Here is a 19,655-nt window from a genome sequence, read left to right as displayed (position 1 = left end):
TGCAGAGGTTTTGGCACCAGTATTTATCTTTGTGCCTGCAAAGCATGCCTGTATAGCGGTACATATATTCGACGGCAGAAGTTAGTTGTGGCGGCACCTACCATCATTTTTCAGAACTTCCGCTTACTTTGCAATTGATTCTAAGCCGCAGGTGGTTTTTTGGATTACAAAAACCAGTAAAAAAGTGCAGCTTAGATTCGAGTAAATACGGTAAGAAAAAAGGACTTATTTGGACCTTTTTCAGTTTAAATTATTGTTTTCAGGAATAGTCACATTCTGACAAAACTGAAAAGTACATCAAAAAGTGTTTCAAGTGTCCTCAGAATTTGAACAAAGTGCCCGATTTACATACAGTGATTGAGAGCAAATCTGTAATTATTTTGCAGTAGTATACTATAAGTAAAAATACTACCTATAGGCTAGCTACTTAATATAAACTATACTTTATTTCAAAACTTACTTTTAAGCTTTTCTAAAAGTATTTGTATGGAGTGTAGCTATGTATGGAAGTGAAACATGGACGGTAAATAGTTTAGACAAGAAGAGAACAGAAGCCTTTGAAATGTGGAGCTACAGACGAATGCTGAAGATTATGTAACTAATGAGGATCATGTAACTAATGAGGAGGTACTGAACTGAATCGGGGAGAACAGAAATTTGTGGCACAACTTGACTAGAAGAAGGGATCAGTTGGTAGGACATATTCTGAGGCATCAAGGGATCACAATTTAGTATTGGAGAGCATGTGGAGGGCAAAAATCGCATAGGGATACCAAGATATGAATACAATGAGCAGATTCAGAAGGATGTTACTGACCTATTAAGGACGTAAAAAGTTATGTTTACAGTCCAATTGATTTCCCCTAACTCTCAAGCAGACGAGGTCGGCCTGTACGCTTTTTGCGCTGTACGTGTCCCTTCACGTTTCCACTTCACTATCACATTGGAAACAGTGGACCTAGGGATGTTTAGGAGTGTGGAAATCTTGCGTACAGACATATGACAAGTGACACCCAATCACATGACCATGTACAGAGTTCGTGAGTTCCGCGGAGCGCCCCATTCTGCCCTCTCACAATGTCTAATGACTATTGAGGTCACTGATCACTGATGTGGAGCACCTGGCAGCATGTGGCAGCACAATGCACCTAATATGAGAAACGTATGCTTTTGTAGGTGTCCGGATACTTTTTATCACATAGTGTATGTTCTAAGATTCCACAACAAATTCATATCAAGGATACTGGATGGTACTTTTGTATTTCACTTCTACTGCCCTTCTTGTAGAGAAGTGGGACCAATGCTGTTTTCCAAGAATTGGGCACAGTTTTTCGTTCAAGGGATCTACAATAGATTATACTGAGAAGCGGGGCTAACTCAGCCATAATTTCAGTACAGAACCTGACAGGGATTCTGTCGAGCCCTGGAGCTTTGTTCAATTTTAATGATTTCAGTTGTTTCTCAACACCCATGACACTAATATTTATTTCCTTCATATTTTCAGTAGTATGAGGATTAAATTGAGGCAATTCTCCTGGGTTTTCCTTTGTAAAGGAATATTTGAAAAACTGAGTTAAGAATTTTGGCTTTTGATTTGTTACCCTCAATTTCAGCTCCTGTCCCATTTGCCATGGACTTGACACATACGACAATACAACAATGCCCGTAATAAATATCACTGCATTACCATTTCCACAGCTTCATGCCTGTCTTTAGGAAACTCAAGGCAAATTAGGACCAACAATTTTAAAAAAGGTCTCTTTAACTGCAAAAACTTTGGAACAGACATAACAAAATCTATAAAAATGGAAGAGAGTAATTTTCAATACTACATCCAAAATGCCTTCTTACCACTTCCGTCAAATAATTCACAGCTTTTGTTGGACTCTTGGCCTGGACTTAACATCACATCTGTCTTTAGGAGGACAAGAAGATTTAGCCGCTTGATAACAAAATTTCTTGACTTGGTAAAGCATTTTTCAGAAAACTGTTGGACAATATAATTTCCGATAGCTGTTTGTCTTTTTTTCAGGTTTATCAATGGAATACTATTGATAAATTTCAATCATCTGCGCAATGTCAGTTTGCATCCCCAGGTTTCATGGTACCCTGCACAATATGCAGAACAACTGCCATGACCATTTCTTATTCCACCTCAGTTCCCTAGTTACTGTAACATGCCTAAATGCAATATTTTTTTCTTATATCAGGTGTGTCTGAACTAAAGAAAATATTTGTTTTCATCACACAACAGATGTTTCACATTTTTGGGATGACTACTGGAAATAATCAAGGAACTGATTCACTGTCAGTAAAATAGTCATTATTCACAAATTACCATAAGAACTGTGCTATAGAAATGGTTATAAAATATTTCATGTCAACGTATTACAGTTCCGACTGCTGGCTTAATCTGTAATGCAAAATCATATACTGCCCTGATTTCTTTCCAATGCTAGTCACTTGTGAAACAATTACATCTTGAGCAGTTAAGCTGACAATATGCATTGCAAGTTGTTGAAAAAGTTAAAGATTTGAGACATGTTTGGTTTACTTTATGTGATGTAATCTCTTACACTCTCTCAGCAATTTATTGTCACCTTGTCGAGATTAGGTGTTCTGCATCTTCCCAACACACATTTTGATGCTGCTCCCTGAGACTGACGGATTACATATTGAAGATGTCGAGTCAGGGCACTGAAATATTGTGTTTTAAATAAAATGAACATTATTAATGTTACACTTTTTTATCCTTCTTGTCTACATATTTGCAACCCTTTGGCACTAGAGGGCTCTGAATTGTAGTGTTTAACATCCTGGTCTGTAACGTAAATATGTCACTGTATGAGAACCAGCATGCTGTAATCTAGTTTCGAATTTGAAGAGCTCATCCCCACATGGATCATCCTCTCCATCATGATAATGCCAGACTATGTAGAAGGGCTGCATTATCTGCAACAATCCAACACCTCCATATAGTACCAAAATGGCCCCAACCAATCTTCATATGTTTCCAGAGCTTAAAAAATACCTCTGAGGAGTTCAATTCGATAGTGATGAAGTGGTGCAAGAAGAGGTGAGTTTGGGGCCCCATCAATGAAGTCAAACATTCTACAGTTATGGTATCAACAAAATGGTTTCTTGTTGGGAGAAATGTGTTTACTGGCATTTATCGTCAGAATGGCTCTGTTGAGAAATAAATATGCAGACTTGAAGAATGAAGGTTTAGAATGTTAGTAACATATGCGTTACTGAAACAGCTTTAAGTGTTTTCACATAAAAAAACTTTGAGGCATTACTTTTCAGAATGTCCTTATATTTTTATTTGTTTAGTATTACTGCATCAAATACATTTTTTACAACTCCCTTATGACCTACTCTGTATTTCAATACGGGTATTGGAGAAGTGCTTTGTAAATCAATAATAGAAACACATGTAAGCAGAAAATGAAGAGATGGCCATTGAAACAACACGAGTAATTAGTATAATTCGTCACCACAACCAATATTCATTTTACAGATGAAATCATTAGTAACGTTTATCAACATGAAAAGTGTAAATGTTAACATACTATCTTCCCCACTAACAGCCTTCATCTTCTCACACACACACACACACACACACACACACACACACACACACACACACCACAGCAAACATCTGCTGTTTACTGCAAATGAGCACAGGACAACCGTCTTGTGAATGTTAACGTACAAATGACACTGTAAAGGGAACCATTGAGTCACTCATTCAAAGCAAATGAGATAGCTGAAGCAAATACCTGGTCTCCAAACTGACAGTCAATCTACAGTGACTGACCAAAAAATCAGACTTTTTAACCTTCAGATACATACAGTAAGTATTTCTTCATTCAAAAAAATGATGGTGTAAAGAGAGAAGTGTATTCATCATATTTCAGCATAGGATCAATTAACAAACAACATGGCAACATCTCTGGTAAGACCACTATTGCTTTTGTATGACCATTTAATTTCATTTTAATTAAATAAGGGAAAGTTATAAAGGATTTGTATTTGATTAATGTGATTGTGTAGCTTGACAAAAACGTAGTACTCATGCATGTAACAATTTCAAGGTCAGAGTAGTTTTCTTCGGTAAAATATGGAAGTTAAAGGAACTTCCTACATCCACGTTCAGCAAACCACTAGGAATTACTTGAATACTTACCGTTTAACGTTTATTAGGTTTCGATTACGTTTGTGTATGGAATGTAGGAACAATGATTGCTTAAATGCCTGTATGTGCACTCTCATTAGCCCAATCTAGTAGTTGTGGCCCCAAGAGGGGTATGTAGTTGGTTGTTGTATTTTCCTACAATCTTCACCTAATGCTGGTTCTTGCAAACATGTAAATAGGCTTTTATGATTTACTTTGTGTCTATCTTCAAGTATCTCCCAGTTCAGATATTTCAGCATCTCTCTGATGTTCTTCCATGAGTCAAACAAACCTGTGGACATACATGCTGCCATTCTCTGTATATTTTCAATATCCGCTGATAGCCCTATGCAGGGAGAAGAAAGACTCCAGTCAGTAAACATTATACATTCCTCACTATGAAGTGGACAGACTGCTACTCACCACATAAATGAGATATAAACAGGTGCATTGAAAAACTGACTTCTACAATATTACTAGTTATTTTCCGATGACTCCTAATGCATAAACAATTTTTCTTTGCAAAGGTTGGTTAACCCAACATACAATTAAAAAGTCTTGCCAACAGCTTCAGGAAGCTACAGTTGTCGTCCAGTTTGGAGGAGTGGTGTGGGATCCCTACAGTTTATAACAACAAATCAAAGAAAAGGTTTTCAATGTAGAAAACTGTAAAAAGATCATCATATCGTGAAACACCACCGTTTGCATAGAGCCTTCTGATTTACTGGAAACTGTCATTGCTTTAAGCAGTTTTGGTAAACCATTGAAAAGCAATCTGAAGGACCCGGTTGGGATTTCATTCAATCTATTTTCAAATGTGAGTTCAAGCAATCTGACTTATCAGATAGGAATTTGACACAAATTCTTCCCAAATGCAAGTTCACTGCCTCAAAGACACTACCATCTGGTTCCATGACAGTAATCCACATACCTTCCATGTGCTCAAATTTGGTTCCACACACCTATCTTCAAGGATCTGGCAGTTCAGTTTCTTCTGCATCTCTGTCTCCCACAGGTCGAACATACTTGTTACCATTCAGCCTGCCTTTCTCTGTATACATTCAATATTCTGTTAGCCATACTTGGTACAAGACCCACTCACTTGACTGATACTCTACAAAGGGTCACAGAAGGTTTTTTATAAGCAATCTCTTATGTGAACTGACTGCATTTTCCCTAATATTCTAACAATAAACGAAGGTCTGTCACATGCTTCACTTTTGAATGAGCCTGGAAGGTCATTCCATTTCTTATACCAACAAATTGTTAAACCCAGGTATTTGTACGAGCTGATCAATTTCAATTGTGACTTTTTGATGTATGTCATAAGACATTACTTTTTTGGTGAACTGCACAATTTTAAATTTTTGAACATTTCAAGGAAAATGCTAATCCCTGCATCACTTTGACATTTTATCAAGATCCAAATGAATATTTGTGCAGCTTTTTCAGACAGTACTAGGATGTAGATAACTGTATCATCTACAAAAAGCCTAAGGTTAGCATTAACATTGTCTGCAAAGGTCATTAATATAAATCATGAACAGCAATGGTTCCAGCCCCTTCCCAATGGCACACCAGAAGCTACCTCAACATCTGTCTACACTGTTCATTCTCACTGCCAAGAAATCCTCAATCCACTTACAAATTATCTTGACACCCCATGTGTAAACATACATTAGCACAAACCATTTCAGATGAGAATGCCTTGAGGTTGTACCGAGACCTTCTCACCTGAAATAGGTAGAAACCAAGGGCTATCAAAAACTTTAATATTACACCACTACCTGTACATTACTGTAACCAAAAGTCAAGATGGATGGAATCCAGCCTCTTTAAGGAAGACATGAAATGTATTCAGAATTGTGAATATGGACAACCATCAGATGAATAATGGAATGTGACAATGAAAACCTGTGCCGGACCGGGACTCAAACCCGGATTTCCCCCTTATCACAAGCGGTCACCTTACCATTTGGTTATGCGAGCTTGACCTATGGCCAGATCAGATCTAAACTTCCCGATGCCGTCAACTTTCTCTCTACAACCTGTACTCATACATCCATTTATGCATCATGTTCGAAGGAACTTTGCATCGTATTTAGAATAACACATGCACTGCAATATTGTATTTCTCTGCCAACACCAAGCAAGTGACTTTCAATTAAATGTCTCCCCTCTACAGGAATATACATAACGGATGTATGAGTACAGGTTGTAGACACATGGTTGACGACATATGGAAGTTTGGGTCTAGCGTTGGTCATGCTTGAATAGCCAATTGGTAAGGCAACCACTCAAGATAAGTGCGAAATCCAGGTTCGAGTCCCAGTCTAGCATGGATTTTCATTGTCGTCACTCCATTATACAGTTGATGGATGACCATACGCACAACTGTAAATAAATTTAGTGTATTTCATAATATTTGCCACAGTGCCTGCTCATTCTTAAGGAATGGTTTTATAACAAGTTTGTTCCTGCTGTTACAAAACACCTAAAAAAATCCTACCTCTATGTGTCATTGATACTGGGCAGTACTACATCTCATCCATCTGATGATGAACTTGAAAAAGGTGAAGTAAAAGCTTTATTTCTTTCTGCCAACATAACATGTCTAATTCAACCCACAGACCAGGTTATTAATGAGTGGCTGCAAAGGTGATGTCATCAAAAATAACAATGGATCAATTTTAGAGATGACTCAAGATGGCAGCAGCTTGTTTCAATCAATGAAATTAATAAGTATTAAAGGCATTATCTATATGATTGATGAAGCTTCAGAAACAATGCCAGCATTGAAAAATTTGGTGCAAACTGAGTCCAAATATTAACCTTTCATTGGGCGCACCTGCAGCAGATAGCTGCAAGATTTAGTTTTCTGTTAGTATCACCGATAGCTTTACAGTTGTGTCCATGTCTAGATATGTATCTGTTGTTCTCAAGAGATGTCACAACTTACTACATTTGACCTATTCATGATTTCAGCAGTTTTGTCGCTATTGTTTGAAACGTGAGTAATGCGTTTGCGGTGTGTTAGACACTACGCGCCTTGTGATGTAAGTATTTTCTATACTTGTGTTTTTCTTTTGCCTCAAGGCAATCTTTCTTTTATATTAGTATATAAAGAATATTTGAATCGAATCAAAGTTCCCATATGCAATTTTCATTACTTTTTAGTCTTGGATATTGATTTGCTACAATATATTACTTTTACAAAAACACGTTTTTCGTTAGGTCTCATAAAAGCGTGGAAATGGAGAAAAAGAAAGCATTTGACAGGCACCGTCTAATTGTACGTCCTGAAGACTATGAGAAAGCACTGCGAGAATGTCAGAAGAAGAATTACGAGAATTGTCAAATTCATATGAATCTGAGATGGAAGAGGAAGTCACTGAAAAAGACAACCACGGCAGTGACTCCGAATAATCACCAGAGGAAACAGATGACCACCTGGTTGAAGAGGGGAGACAACAAACAGAGGATTACCGATTTTACGTAGGAAAAGATAAAGAAACTATTTGGATAAGTAAAGCCCTTCCTTCTTCTAAAACCAAGGTCAAGAACATCCTTAAAGTTTTGCCAGGTCCAAAAGCAAATTCTGAAATTACGGAAAAAGAAATTGATGCATTTTACCTATTTATTACTGATAGGATGATTATTTTTCCTTAGGTTAAAAAGTAAAACTAGTTGTGGTGCAAAAGCCACAACGTGCCCACTCATGGAAGTATGAAAGCCGCACCCACCGACGGGGTTAAGGAAAATAAAGATGAAGTATCGAAATAAATCAGGGATGAGAGTCATGACGACACTGGAAACTGGACATTGAGCCCAGTGACAAAAGTGAGCGCATCAGTACAACTGACGTTGACTGCACAATGGAAGAAGAATTAACTGATGATAAAATCATTGACACTGTAACTCGAACAACCAATGAGAACATGTTAAGGGTCAATAAAAGTTTTCCTCTGAGAATCAGACAGTTGTTGTGTTCCTACTAAGCTCCTGATCCCGTAGGAATGGATTAGCTAGATTCTATAGTGTAACCAAAATGACAATCCAAAGTAATGGGCCTTATAGAAGCATCCAATCCTACATGTCTGTTCTACCCCATGACATCATCAATATAGCAGAAACGGCTACTTCCAGAGAATACAAAATGATGACACTGTCACTACCTACAGATGCCAACAAACGCAAAAAAAATATGTCATACGTTAACATCTCACACCAAAAATAAAATGAAACTAATGGGAAAACTGCGGAAAATTGGAGATTTAGGTTGAGAACAAGCAAAATACACAACAACAAAAAGAATAACATACCATCCCAAAACAAATAATATCGAAAAAACATTTATATTACAACAAATTACAACCAAAAAAATCACAGGAACTGGACATTTCCCTTGACCTATAGATCTCAACTGCAGCTACCGATTCCAAAAAAACCAATACCTACAACGCCAAAAAGTGGAATTGTACATTTCCCTTGACCCATATAGCTCAGCTGCAGCTATCAATACCTTAAAACCAACACCTACAACTCCAAAAAGTGGAACCAAAACCCCAATTACTCAAAAACCCAAATAGCCCATACTCACTACATCAATTAAAAGACAACCGACCTACCATAAATAAACAACACACAAAACATCACAATTACTACAAACCAAAATAAAAGTTACTTCCGAATGAAAACCTCTGGCAATATCATCTAAGTTGCGCCCCCCCCCCCCCCCCCCCCCACACACACACCTCAGGACCTAGCCGCCGGACTCTCGTCAACCTCATGTTGTTGCCACGAACACAACACCTAACGCATTCAGCAATAAGCCTGAACATCTGTAGAAACTCTATGACGGACATCATATCATCACCCATCTCAGAATGTAATGAAACAATCATGCACTTCACTGTCATATGCATACCTAAAAGCAATTTAAAAAGTTACACTTCTTTCTGCACAAAACCAAACTACTTGGACCTAACAAAAATGCCAAACACACCAACAAAAAATCCTTAATACCTCACTGAAAACACTTCCACAACCCACATTACTGCACCAACTACAAAACTAAGAACTACGTTAGTACAATGACAACTGAAACTCCAACGAATTATGTACCACGCGTTACACTCGGCACGTCCACATCTACCACCACAGGGCACTATCAATTTCAATAACGTGACATCTACAAAAACAACCAATTCAAGAACTCTGCACTGTAGTGATGTCGGACATCACAACACCATTACATCATGGGTCAAAGCAGACGGGTAGAATTGGACGCTTCTGTTGAACCAAGTAAGGTCGGTATAACACTACCAAATATCTTTGTCAAAGATATTTGATGGTGTAATAGGAACTTTGTCAAATGTCGTCCAATATTTGATCAAATCTAGGGCCTCGCTGTAGATTTGATCAAAGAAAATGCTTGTCTTCTGTTCACTGCAATGTGACATGCTACCACATGGGGCGCTAGCATCGCTGCAGCGTTCTGCCGTCTGTTGTGTTTTTATAAACATTGCCGGTAAATACAATTGGTGTGTACCGACAACTACAAAATTAATAGAGATGTAAGAAGCTTTACAAAGTTAGGCACCCTGAATACAAAAACAGATTAAGAAGATTGGAGACCAGACCTGACCTGACCTGACCTGACCTGACCTAACCTAACATAACCCTCTCCTGTAGCAAGGAATCTGAGTGTTACAGTGAGCCTGTCTTCTGAAGATGTAGCAGTTCTTAAGTGAATATTGTGCTTTGTGATATGAGGATACACTTCACTGAGCACACACTGAAAAGTAATTGATATACGACTTGACGTCTTCCACTGTAAGCTCACGTAACAAGTTTTGTTGAAAGCTTTTATCGTGTCGTCATAAAATCAACGGCTTCACCCAGATTAGATTAGTTTTTCGTTCCATAGATCTGTGCCGAGGAGATCCTCGTGGATGTGGAACATGTCCATTTTTTTTAAGCTGAAATAACAATACTAATAGTATGAATAAATACAATACATCATTTGTTTCTATTAAAAATTTCGTCAATGGAGTAAGAGTTTGAGTTGGCCACTAGTAAGTCTTTCAGGCTCCTTTTAAACTGATCTTTATTTGTAACTAAATTTTTTATGTTTGCTGGCAAACTATTGAAGATGAGTGTTCCTGAGTAGTGGACCCATTTTGAAATGAAGTGCTTTTTAAGTCCTTGTGCAGATCATTTTTGTTCCTCGTATTGTATGTATGAACTGAGTTGTTTGTTGGAAAAAGAGATATATTATTTAGGACAAATGTCATTAAGGAGTAAATATACTGAGAGACAGTAGTTAGTATGCCCAGTTCTTTGAAGAGGTTTCTGTAGGACGTGTATTTACTCCGCAAATAATATGTATTACACGCTTTTGGACTTTGAAAACTTTTGTTTGATGTGAAGACTTACCCCAAAATATTATACCATATGACATTATGGAATGAAAGTAGGCAAAGTATGCAAGCTTTATCATTTTTATGTTGCCTATGTCTGCTAACACTCGAATTGCAAATACAGATTTGTTAAGGCGTTTCTGCAGTTCTGTGGTGTGCTCCTCCCAACTGAATTTATTATCAAGTTGTAATCCCAGAAATTTAAGACTGTCAACCTCGTATTTATGGTTCCTTTTTTTCCCCCCACTTCTTTTCCGCATGTACACACAATGCAATTGTGGTATGTGCAACTGCTGCGGTTAATAACAAGTTGTCGTCAGCCATCTTGAACTTTGACGAAAAATTTGATGATAGTGTAATACCCCTTCTAGCGCTATGTCAAAGATCTTTGTCAAATATATTTGACAGAATATTTGACCACATCTTTGATAAAATCTTTGACAAAGAAATTTGATAGTGTAATACCGGCCTAGTGACATTCATGTTGTTGTTGTGTTCTTCAGTCTAGAGACTAGCTTGAGGCAGCCCTCCATGCTACTCTATCCTGTGCAAGCTGCTTCATCTCCCAGTACCTACTGCAAACTACATCCTTCTGAATCTACTTAGTGTATTCATCTCTTGGTCTCCCTCTACGATTTTTACCCTCCATGCTGCCCTCCAATACTAAATTGGTGATCCCTTGATGCCTCAGAACAGGTCCTCCCAACCAATCCCTTCTTCTAATCGATGTTAACAAATTTCTCTTCTTCACAAACGCTTTACTTGCCGTTGCCAGTCTACATTTTATATCCTCTCTACTTCAACCATCATCAGTTATTTTGCTACCCAAATAGCAAAACCCATTTACGACTTTAAGTGTCTCATTTCCTAATCTAATACCCTTAGCATCACCCAATTTAATTCAACTACATTCCATTATCCTCATTTTGCCTTTGTTGATGTTGATATTATATCCTCCTTTCAATATACTGTCCATTCCGTTCAACTGCTCTTCCAGGTCCTTTGCTGTCTTTGGCAGAATTACAATGTCATCGGTGAACCTTAAAGTTTTTATTTCATCTCCATGGATTTTAATTCTTACTCTGAATTTTTCTCTTGTTTCCTTTACTGCTTGCTCAATATACAGATTGAATAACATCGGGGAGAGGCTACAACCTTGTCTCACTCTCTTCCCAACGACTGCTCCCCTTACATCCCCCTCGACTCTTGTAACTGCCTTCTGGTTTCTGTACAAGTTGTAAACAGCCTTTCGCTCCCTGTATTTTCCCCCTGCCCACCTTCAGAATTTGAAAACAAGTATTCCAGTCAATATTGTCAAAAGCTTTCTCTAAGTCTACAAGTCTACAAATGCCAGAAATATAGGTTTGTCTTTCATTAATCTATCTTGTAAGATAAGCCAGTATTGCCTCACGTGTTCCAACATTTATATGGAATCCAAACTCATCTTCCCCGAGGTTGGCTTCTACCAGTTTTTCCATTCGTCTGTAAAGAATTGGTGTTAGTATTTTGCAGGTGTGACTTATTAAACTGATAGTTCGGTAATTTTCACATCTGTCAACAGCTGCTTTCTTTGGGCTTGGAATTATTATATTCTTATTGAAGTCTGAGGGTATTTCGACTGTCTCTTACATGTTACTCACCAGATGGTAGAGTTTTGTAAGAGGCTATCAGTAGTTCTAATGGAATGTTGTCTACTCCCGGGGCCTTGTTTCGACTTAGGTCTTTCAGTGTTCTGTAAAATTCTTCACGCAGTATCATATTTCCCATTTCATCTTCATCTATGTCTTCTTCCAATTCCGTAATATTGTCCTCAAGTACATCACCCTTGTACAGACATTCTATATACTCCTTCCACCTTTCTGCTTTCCCTTCTTTGCTTAGGACTGGTTTTACATCTGAGCTCTTGATATCCATACAAGTGGTTCTCTTTTCTCCAAAAGTCTCTAATTTTTCTGTAGGTAGTATCTATCTTACCTCTACTTATAAATGACTCTACATCCTTACATTTGTCCTCTAGCCATCCCTGCTTAGCCATTTTGCACTTCCTGTCGATCTCATTTCGAGATGTTTGTATTCCTTTTTGCCTGCTTCATTTACGGCATTTTTATATTTCCTCATTTCATCAATTAAATTCAATCTCTCTTCTGTTACCCAAGAATTTCTACTAGCCCTCGTCTTTTTACCTACTTGATCCTTTGCTGCCTTCACCATATCATCCCTCAAAGCTACCAACAGATTGTGGTCCGCATCTGCCCCTGGAAATGTCTTACAATTTAAAACCTGGTTCTTAAATCTCTGTCTTACCATTATATAATCTATCTGAAACCTTCCAGTATCTACAGGCCTCTTCCATGCATATAACCTTTCATGATTCTTGAACCAAGTGTTAGCTACGATTAAGTTATGCTCTGTGCAAAGTTCTACCAGGCGGCTTCCTCTTTCATTCCTTACTCCTTTACCATATTCACCTACTACGTTTCCTTCTATTCCTTTTCTTACTATCGAATTCCAATCACCCATGACTATTAAATTTTTGTCTCCCTTAACTATCATAATAATTTCTTTTATCGCATCATACATTTCATCAATAATTTCGTCATCTGCAGAGCTAGTTGGCATATAAACCTGTACTACTGTGGTAGGTGACAGCTTCGTATCTATCTTGGCCACAATAATGCATTCACCATGCTGTTTGTAGTGAATTACCTGCATTCCTATATTTTTATTCATTATTAAACCTACTCCTGCATTACACCTATTTGATTTTGTATTTATAACCCTATATTCACCTGACCAGAAGTCTTGTTCCTCCTGCCACCAAACTACACTAATTCCTAGTATATCTAACTTTAACCTATCCATTTCCCTTTTTAAATTTTCTAACCTACCTGTAGAACGTCAGTTTCCTTTCTCCCGATAATGACGTCCTCCCGAGTAGTCCCCACGTTGAGATCCAAATAGGGGGCCTATTTTACCTCCGGAATATTTTACCCAAGAGGAAGCCGTCATCATTTAACCACCGGAATATTTTACCCAAGAGGACGCCGTCATCATTTAACCATACAGTAAAGCTGCATGCCCTCAGGAAAAATTACGGTTGTAGTTTCCCCTTGCTTTCAGCCGTTCACAGTAGGAGCACAGCAAAGGCTGTTTTGGTTAGGCCGGTATTACACTATCAAATTTCTTTGTCCAATATCTTTGTCAAAGATATTTGATAGTGTAATAGGGACTTTGTCAAATGTCGTCCAATATTTGATCAAATCTAGGGCCTCACTGTATATTTGATCAAAGAAAATGCTTGTCTTCTGTTCACTGCAATGTGACATGTTACCACATGGAGCGCTAGCATCGCTGCAGCGTACTGTCGTCTGTAGTGTTTTTATAACCATTGCCGGTAAATACAATTGGTGTGTGCCGACAACTACAAAATTAATAAAGATGTCTGAAGCTGATGAGGCGCTTTACAACGTTAGGCACCCTGAATACAAAAATAGATTAAGAAGATTGGAGACCTAACCTGATCTGATCTAACCTAACCTAACATAACCCTCTCCTGTAGCAAGGAATGGGAGTGTTATAGTGAGCCTGTCTTCAGAAGATGTAGCAGTTCTTAAGTGAATATTGTGCTTTGTGAAATTGAGGATACACTTCATTGAGCACATACAGAAATGTATGCTCATCCATTCTTAAGTAATTGATGTACGACTTGACGTCTTCCACTGTAAGCTCACGTAACAAGTTTTGTTGAATGCTTTTACTGTGTCGTCGTAAAACCCACGGCTTCACTCAGATTAGATCAGTTTTTCGTTCCATAGATACGTGCTGAGGAGAGCCTCGTGGATGTGGAACATGTCGATTTTTTTTAAGCTGAAATAACAATACTAATAGTATGAATAAATACAATACATCATTTGTTTCTATTAAAAATTTCGCCAATGGAGTAGAAGGAGTTGGCCAGTAGTAAGTCTTTCAGGCTCCTTTTAAACTGATCTTTATTTCTAACTAAATTTTTTATGTTTCCTGGCAAATTATTGAAGATGAGTGTTCGTGAGTAGTGGACCCCTTTTTGAACTAAAGTAAGTTGGTTGGTTTGTGGGATTAAAGGGACCAGACTGCGATGGTCATCGGTCCCTTTTTCCAAATACTAAAAACACCCACAGAGAATAAAAACGAGTAACAGAATAGATCACAGATGCTTTTAAGTCCTTGTGCAGATCATTTTTGTTCCTGGTATTGTATGTATGAACTGAGTTGTTTGTTGGAAAAAGAGATATATTATTTACGACAAATTTCATTAAGAAGTAAATATACTGAGAGGCAGTAGTTAGCATACCCAGTTCTTTGAAGAGGTTTCTGCAGGACGTCCGTGAATTTACTCCACAAATAATACGTATTACACGCTTTTGGACCTTGAAAACTTGTTTGACTTCAAGATTTACCCCAAAATATTATCCCCTATGACATTATGGAATGAAAGTATGCAAGCTTTTTCATTGCATGTGCACACAATGCAATTAGAGTACGTAGAACTGCTGCGGTTGTAACAAGTTGTTGTCAGCCATCTTGAACTTTGACGAAAAATTTGATGACAGTGTAATACCCCCCCTAGCGCTACGTCAAAGATCTTTGTCAAATATATTGGACGGAATATTGGATCACATCTTTGATCAAATCTTTGACAAAGAAATTTGATAGTGTAATACCAGCCTTAGTGTTACAAGGCCAGATCAGTCAATCATCCAGACTGTTGCCACTGCAACTACTGAAAAGGCTGCTGCCCCTTATCAGGAACCACACGTTTGCCTGGCCTCTCAACAGATACCCTCCATTGTCGTTGCACCTACAGTACGGTTATCTGTATCGCTGAGGCATGCAAGCCTCCCCACCAACGGCAAGGTCCATGGTTCATGGGGAGGAATGACATACATAACCTGTCTTACAAATAATTGCTTGAACTGTTCAGTAAATGTAATCAAGCTTGTCGTTTTTAGGATTTCCCAACTCAAAACCAAACCACAATCTCTGACCCTAACTTAAGCTTTGAGCTACACAAGAGATGAATTGATCACCAGATACTTTCTTCGAAGATATAGCTTCTTATGTCATACTGGTTGACATTACTATAAGGTTTGGTTGGAAGATAATTTGATTGTGTGTTGAGGTACCCGACAGGTGTTAAGTGTGCAATAAAGATTGTGGTAACAAACTGACCTGTAACGCAGTTTGAATGTCCACATTTGGACCGTATTTAATGAACTTTTCACTACAGAACTAAAACAGAAAGCTCTTGATGCCAATAAAGTTTACTTTGGTTCAAAATCTGTTCTCCGCTGTTGATGCTGTTGGGTATTCACAACTTTATAATGTGGGCATCTATGTGATACAATTTGCATAAATTTTCTTTAAGGCTGTGCTTGAGATATCAAGCAGCCATATTAGGATTTTTTTTAATAAAAAAAAAAAAAAGAAAAGTTCAAACTGTTTGAATAAGACAGATATTCAAAACAGAAATAAATCTAGTCATCACAGAGACCCTGCTAATGTTTTATACATACAATACATTCATGAGAGTGTCTTTTAATGTAAATAAATAAACAACATAATTTAACATGCGAGATGTTTCTATCAACTGATCCACAGCCCTACAGACCCTAAATGTAAATAAATAAATAGATAACCTTTGCACAGAGGAAGTGAGGATGGCAAGCAGTTCACACAAGAAGAGAACAGAAGCTTCTGAAATTTGGTGACACAAAAAGAATGCCAATGATTAAACTGGTAGATTAAATAACTAATGAGGTAACCTGTTGGATCAAACTGGGTAAAAAATTAATTTATGGCGCAGCTTGACTAAAAGATGGGATATGTTGATAGGACATATCCTGAGACATTAAGGAACAGTCAATATGGTAATTGGAGGGAAGTGAGAATGGTAAAAACTGTACATGGAGACCTAGGCATGAATATAGTAAGCTGGTTGATAGCGATATGGGTTTAAGTAACAGATATGAAGAGGCCTGGACAGGGTAAGACTAGTGCAGAGAGGGAGATGTATCAACCAATCTTGAGATTGTTTTCACCATTTAGTTTGCAGACACCATCACTATTTGCTAATAAAGAGTAAAGGAAAGACTGTTACTTGTCTTGAAATCTGCAGACCTGGTTAATGATTCAAGCACACAAGCAGTAGACTAAATGCAACGTAATAGGTGAAAATAACGATTTCTTCTACATACCCTCTGATACAATGTTTTCCCGTCGTTCCTTTTATTGTCCAATGAGAGTTCACGTCCTCTTGCACTTCTGTGCCTGTTACGGATTGCTGTCCACTTCCTGTGCCATATTTCACGTCATGGGAATGTAAACGAACTTTAAAATCCACGTTCATCAGCTTTATTACGGAGCCACAAGTCACATACTGACTAGCACGACCTATGTTGACATGTATTAACGCAAAATAAAAGCAATTATAATCTCTGGCTTCTTCGTTTATGATTTGTTTTACAAATATATAGCAGTCTGCTTACCCGATATAATATTAACGTGTAAAAAGAAACAAAACACCAGTAATACTACTCCGGCACTCATTCCTGCCTCTCTGCACAGCTCCATTTTGATTTTTAAAAGACGTGACTAATTTTGATTGGAGCCTGCCGTTCACTCCGTCCGTCTTCTGTCACTTCGTATTACCAACCTTGTAAAAACCAAAGCTTGCTGTCACAATGTGAATAAAATACTGTTTCTTTGGCGGGATATGTACTTCGCTAAACGTCTAAGCGAATAAATATGAATACTTAATGGTAAAATATGAGATTCAGTACGTAACTACATCCCATTCATCCATTATCTTCTTCAGGAAACTGTAGGCTACGTTAATGACACCCCAACTCATAAATGCTCTTGTGTAGTTCAGATGTACGCCACTATAAATTGATTTTAAACCACGATCGCTATGAATCTGTGACAAAACAACCCAAACACTCTGATATTCTCCACCTATTCGACACTGCATTTGAACTTTTATAACATTCAAAGGATAAAACACAGTACTTGTGAATGCACCTATGACAGCACCACTCACAAAATCCTGACACATCTGCCTGTACCAAGAAACTGATTTTGGAAAGGCTTCTTTTGCTTCATCCCGCAATAAAAAAAACATCACATTGGATGGGCCATTCCGTAGCAGAATTGGTATTAGACCCCTGTAACATTCACTAAATCCATGATGTATCAGTATGTGCCTCAGAGCATCACTTGTGTTCTTGAATTTGTTGTGATAATGACGATCCTGGAGCAATGTTTGTATTCTTTCAAATGGCATAAAGATAGCTTCAACTGACCCAGCAATCATAGCAGCAATACTTTTTGATGTGATTGCGGAAAACCTTGCATCTTCTAATGGCCTTCGGCATTCTTCATACAAACCAAACATAAGCGACAGTGATAGTGTTTTCTGACACAATGGAGGCAGAATTCCGCGATACAAGAAATATATTCCTTCATTTGAAAGTTGTTGGAATGCACTTTTTATTCCAACTCCATGAAGCATCTGCAATAAATAACCAAACAAAAATATGCGTAAGTTAATATTCTTATCACGGAATTTACTGCTAAAACATATAACAATTACGTTGGTAATTTTCACAGTTTTACTCCATTGCCTTTGAGAGAGATACTTTTCATTACACAAGTTAATGCAGATTAATTACAGGACGACAAAACAATAATGAATCAATTTCTAGGAACATATATCTGTCCCTATCCAGAAAACGAGTTCTAGATTTCAAGCAACAAGCCCTCTCTTTCGAAGAACACGAAAAAAAAGCAATGTCTGGGGTCAGCAAAACTTGCAATTCAACTGATCAAGGCTTCCTGCAGTCCCCTTCAAGGCAATGAGAAATATTACGAATGAAACATGACAAATACTTAGATTCAGGTAATGTGTTGTATGCCACAATTTATACTAACCTGCCTAAATATTATTTTATAAATAGGATATGTCACTGTAATGTTAATAAAAGCGGCCCCCCATCCACACACATATTCCTTAACATCTCTGAATACTGGAATCTTCTGACGAATATTCTGTAAACGATGAAGCGGAGATCCGTGTAAACTGCTGTCCGTAATACCAAGCTGGTTACCTCTTGTAGGTGATTCATTTTGTTGCATTGTATTTTCAGTGTTCGAAGAACATGTCATAATTGAAAATCACTTTTTCATATCCTAATTCTGAAGCCAAACATTCAACAATACACTTCGCCGCTGTATTGAATAATAACACGGATGGTCATGCGGTTATTTGCATAGCTTCTTATTACATGATAAATGTTTCTCCTGACGTTACAGGGTCATCTGAAATCGCAAACATTCGCACTGTTGCATTATAAATTGCTCAGCAACTTTGTGAACAAAAAACATATACACCAGCACAATATTTACTACTTCTTATCTGCAACAAGTTCCGATTTACACTTGCCCTGCGAAATCAGTCAGGTTTCCTGGTGCAGCCAAATGTTTACCTTTTGTGGTACACCTGTTCGAAACAACACACTAGCGCGGACTACGTATTTGTGTGGTTGGTAGTCTGAATTTATGCATGACTTTTAGAGACTGGCGGTGCCGTCGTCGTGTGTAAAACTGTAACGCAGAGTATGTTCATTATCAATATCCGTAACGTAGAGTACTGTTAGTTGCAATTACGATCATTTTTGTCGACATTTAGGTTACTGTGTAGTTGACTATTCATTTCTACCATATGTCAACGTGGCGACAACGTACGTTAAAAAAACAATTTTTACACGGTAAACGAGTTCCTTCTCAACGCCTAGTACTTAACGGTCGTCTGACAAAGCATCATACATAGATCATTTTATGAAATTGTGTCAGTAATCTTAATGTTGTAATGCGATTGGTACTGATAGTCATCGGAGCACAATAAATAAAATCTTGCCCTTCTGTTACTTCAGGGCAATACTTTGAACTCTTGTTAATGTATTTTAAATGCTGTTAACTTACAACATGAAACCCTTAAGCAAAAACTGATTTGTATT

General features: G+C 37.8%; 2 protein-coding genes across 3 annotated transcripts in view; both read right to left on the bottom strand.

The window, feature by feature from the left end:
• The window catches only part of LOC124777834 (stromal cell-derived factor 2), a 34,367-nt gene extending 17,009 nt beyond the window's left edge, over positions 1–17,358 (bottom strand). Inside the window, exons 1-2 of the mRNA XM_047253363.1 lie at positions 17,127–17,358; positions 16,836–17,031 (exon numbers count right to left, since the gene is read on the bottom strand). Of these exons, the coding sequence (XP_047109319.1) occupies positions 16,836–17,031; positions 17,127–17,211 (281 nt within the window). The 5' untranslated portion in view covers positions 17,212–17,358. The remainder of the gene's footprint in view (positions 1–16,835; positions 17,032–17,126) is intronic.
• Positions 17,359–17,405: 47 nt separating this feature from the next.
• Positions 17,406–19,169, bottom strand: LOC124777833 (mitochondrial nicotinamide adenine dinucleotide transporter SLC25A51). 2 transcript variants are annotated; one of them, XM_047253362.1, is made up of 3 exons: positions 19,125–19,169; positions 18,571–18,957; positions 17,406–18,151 (listed from the first exon to the last, which is right to left on the bottom strand). In XM_047253362.1, exons 2-3 carry the CDS (start codon positions 18,802–18,804, stop codon positions 17,414–17,416), a joined length of 972 nt encoding a protein of 323 aa, XP_047109318.1. In that variant the 5' UTR covers positions 18,805–18,957; positions 19,125–19,169; the 3' UTR covers positions 17,406–17,413. The 2 variants fall into 2 exon arrangements, with proteins under 2 accessions (XP_047109318.1, XP_047109317.1); XM_047253361.1 differs by having other exon boundaries at positions 19,045–19,160.
• Between the last annotated feature and the right edge of the window lie 486 nt (positions 19,170–19,655).

Source organism: Schistocerca piceifrons, chromosome 2 (assembly GCF_021461385.2).
Source record: "Schistocerca piceifrons isolate TAMUIC-IGC-003096 chromosome 2, iqSchPice1.1, whole genome shotgun sequence".
In the NCBI taxonomy this organism is placed as follows: Eukaryota; Metazoa; Arthropoda; class Insecta; order Orthoptera; family Acrididae; genus Schistocerca; species Schistocerca piceifrons.
This window is presented reverse-complemented; position numbering and strand designations above follow the sequence as displayed.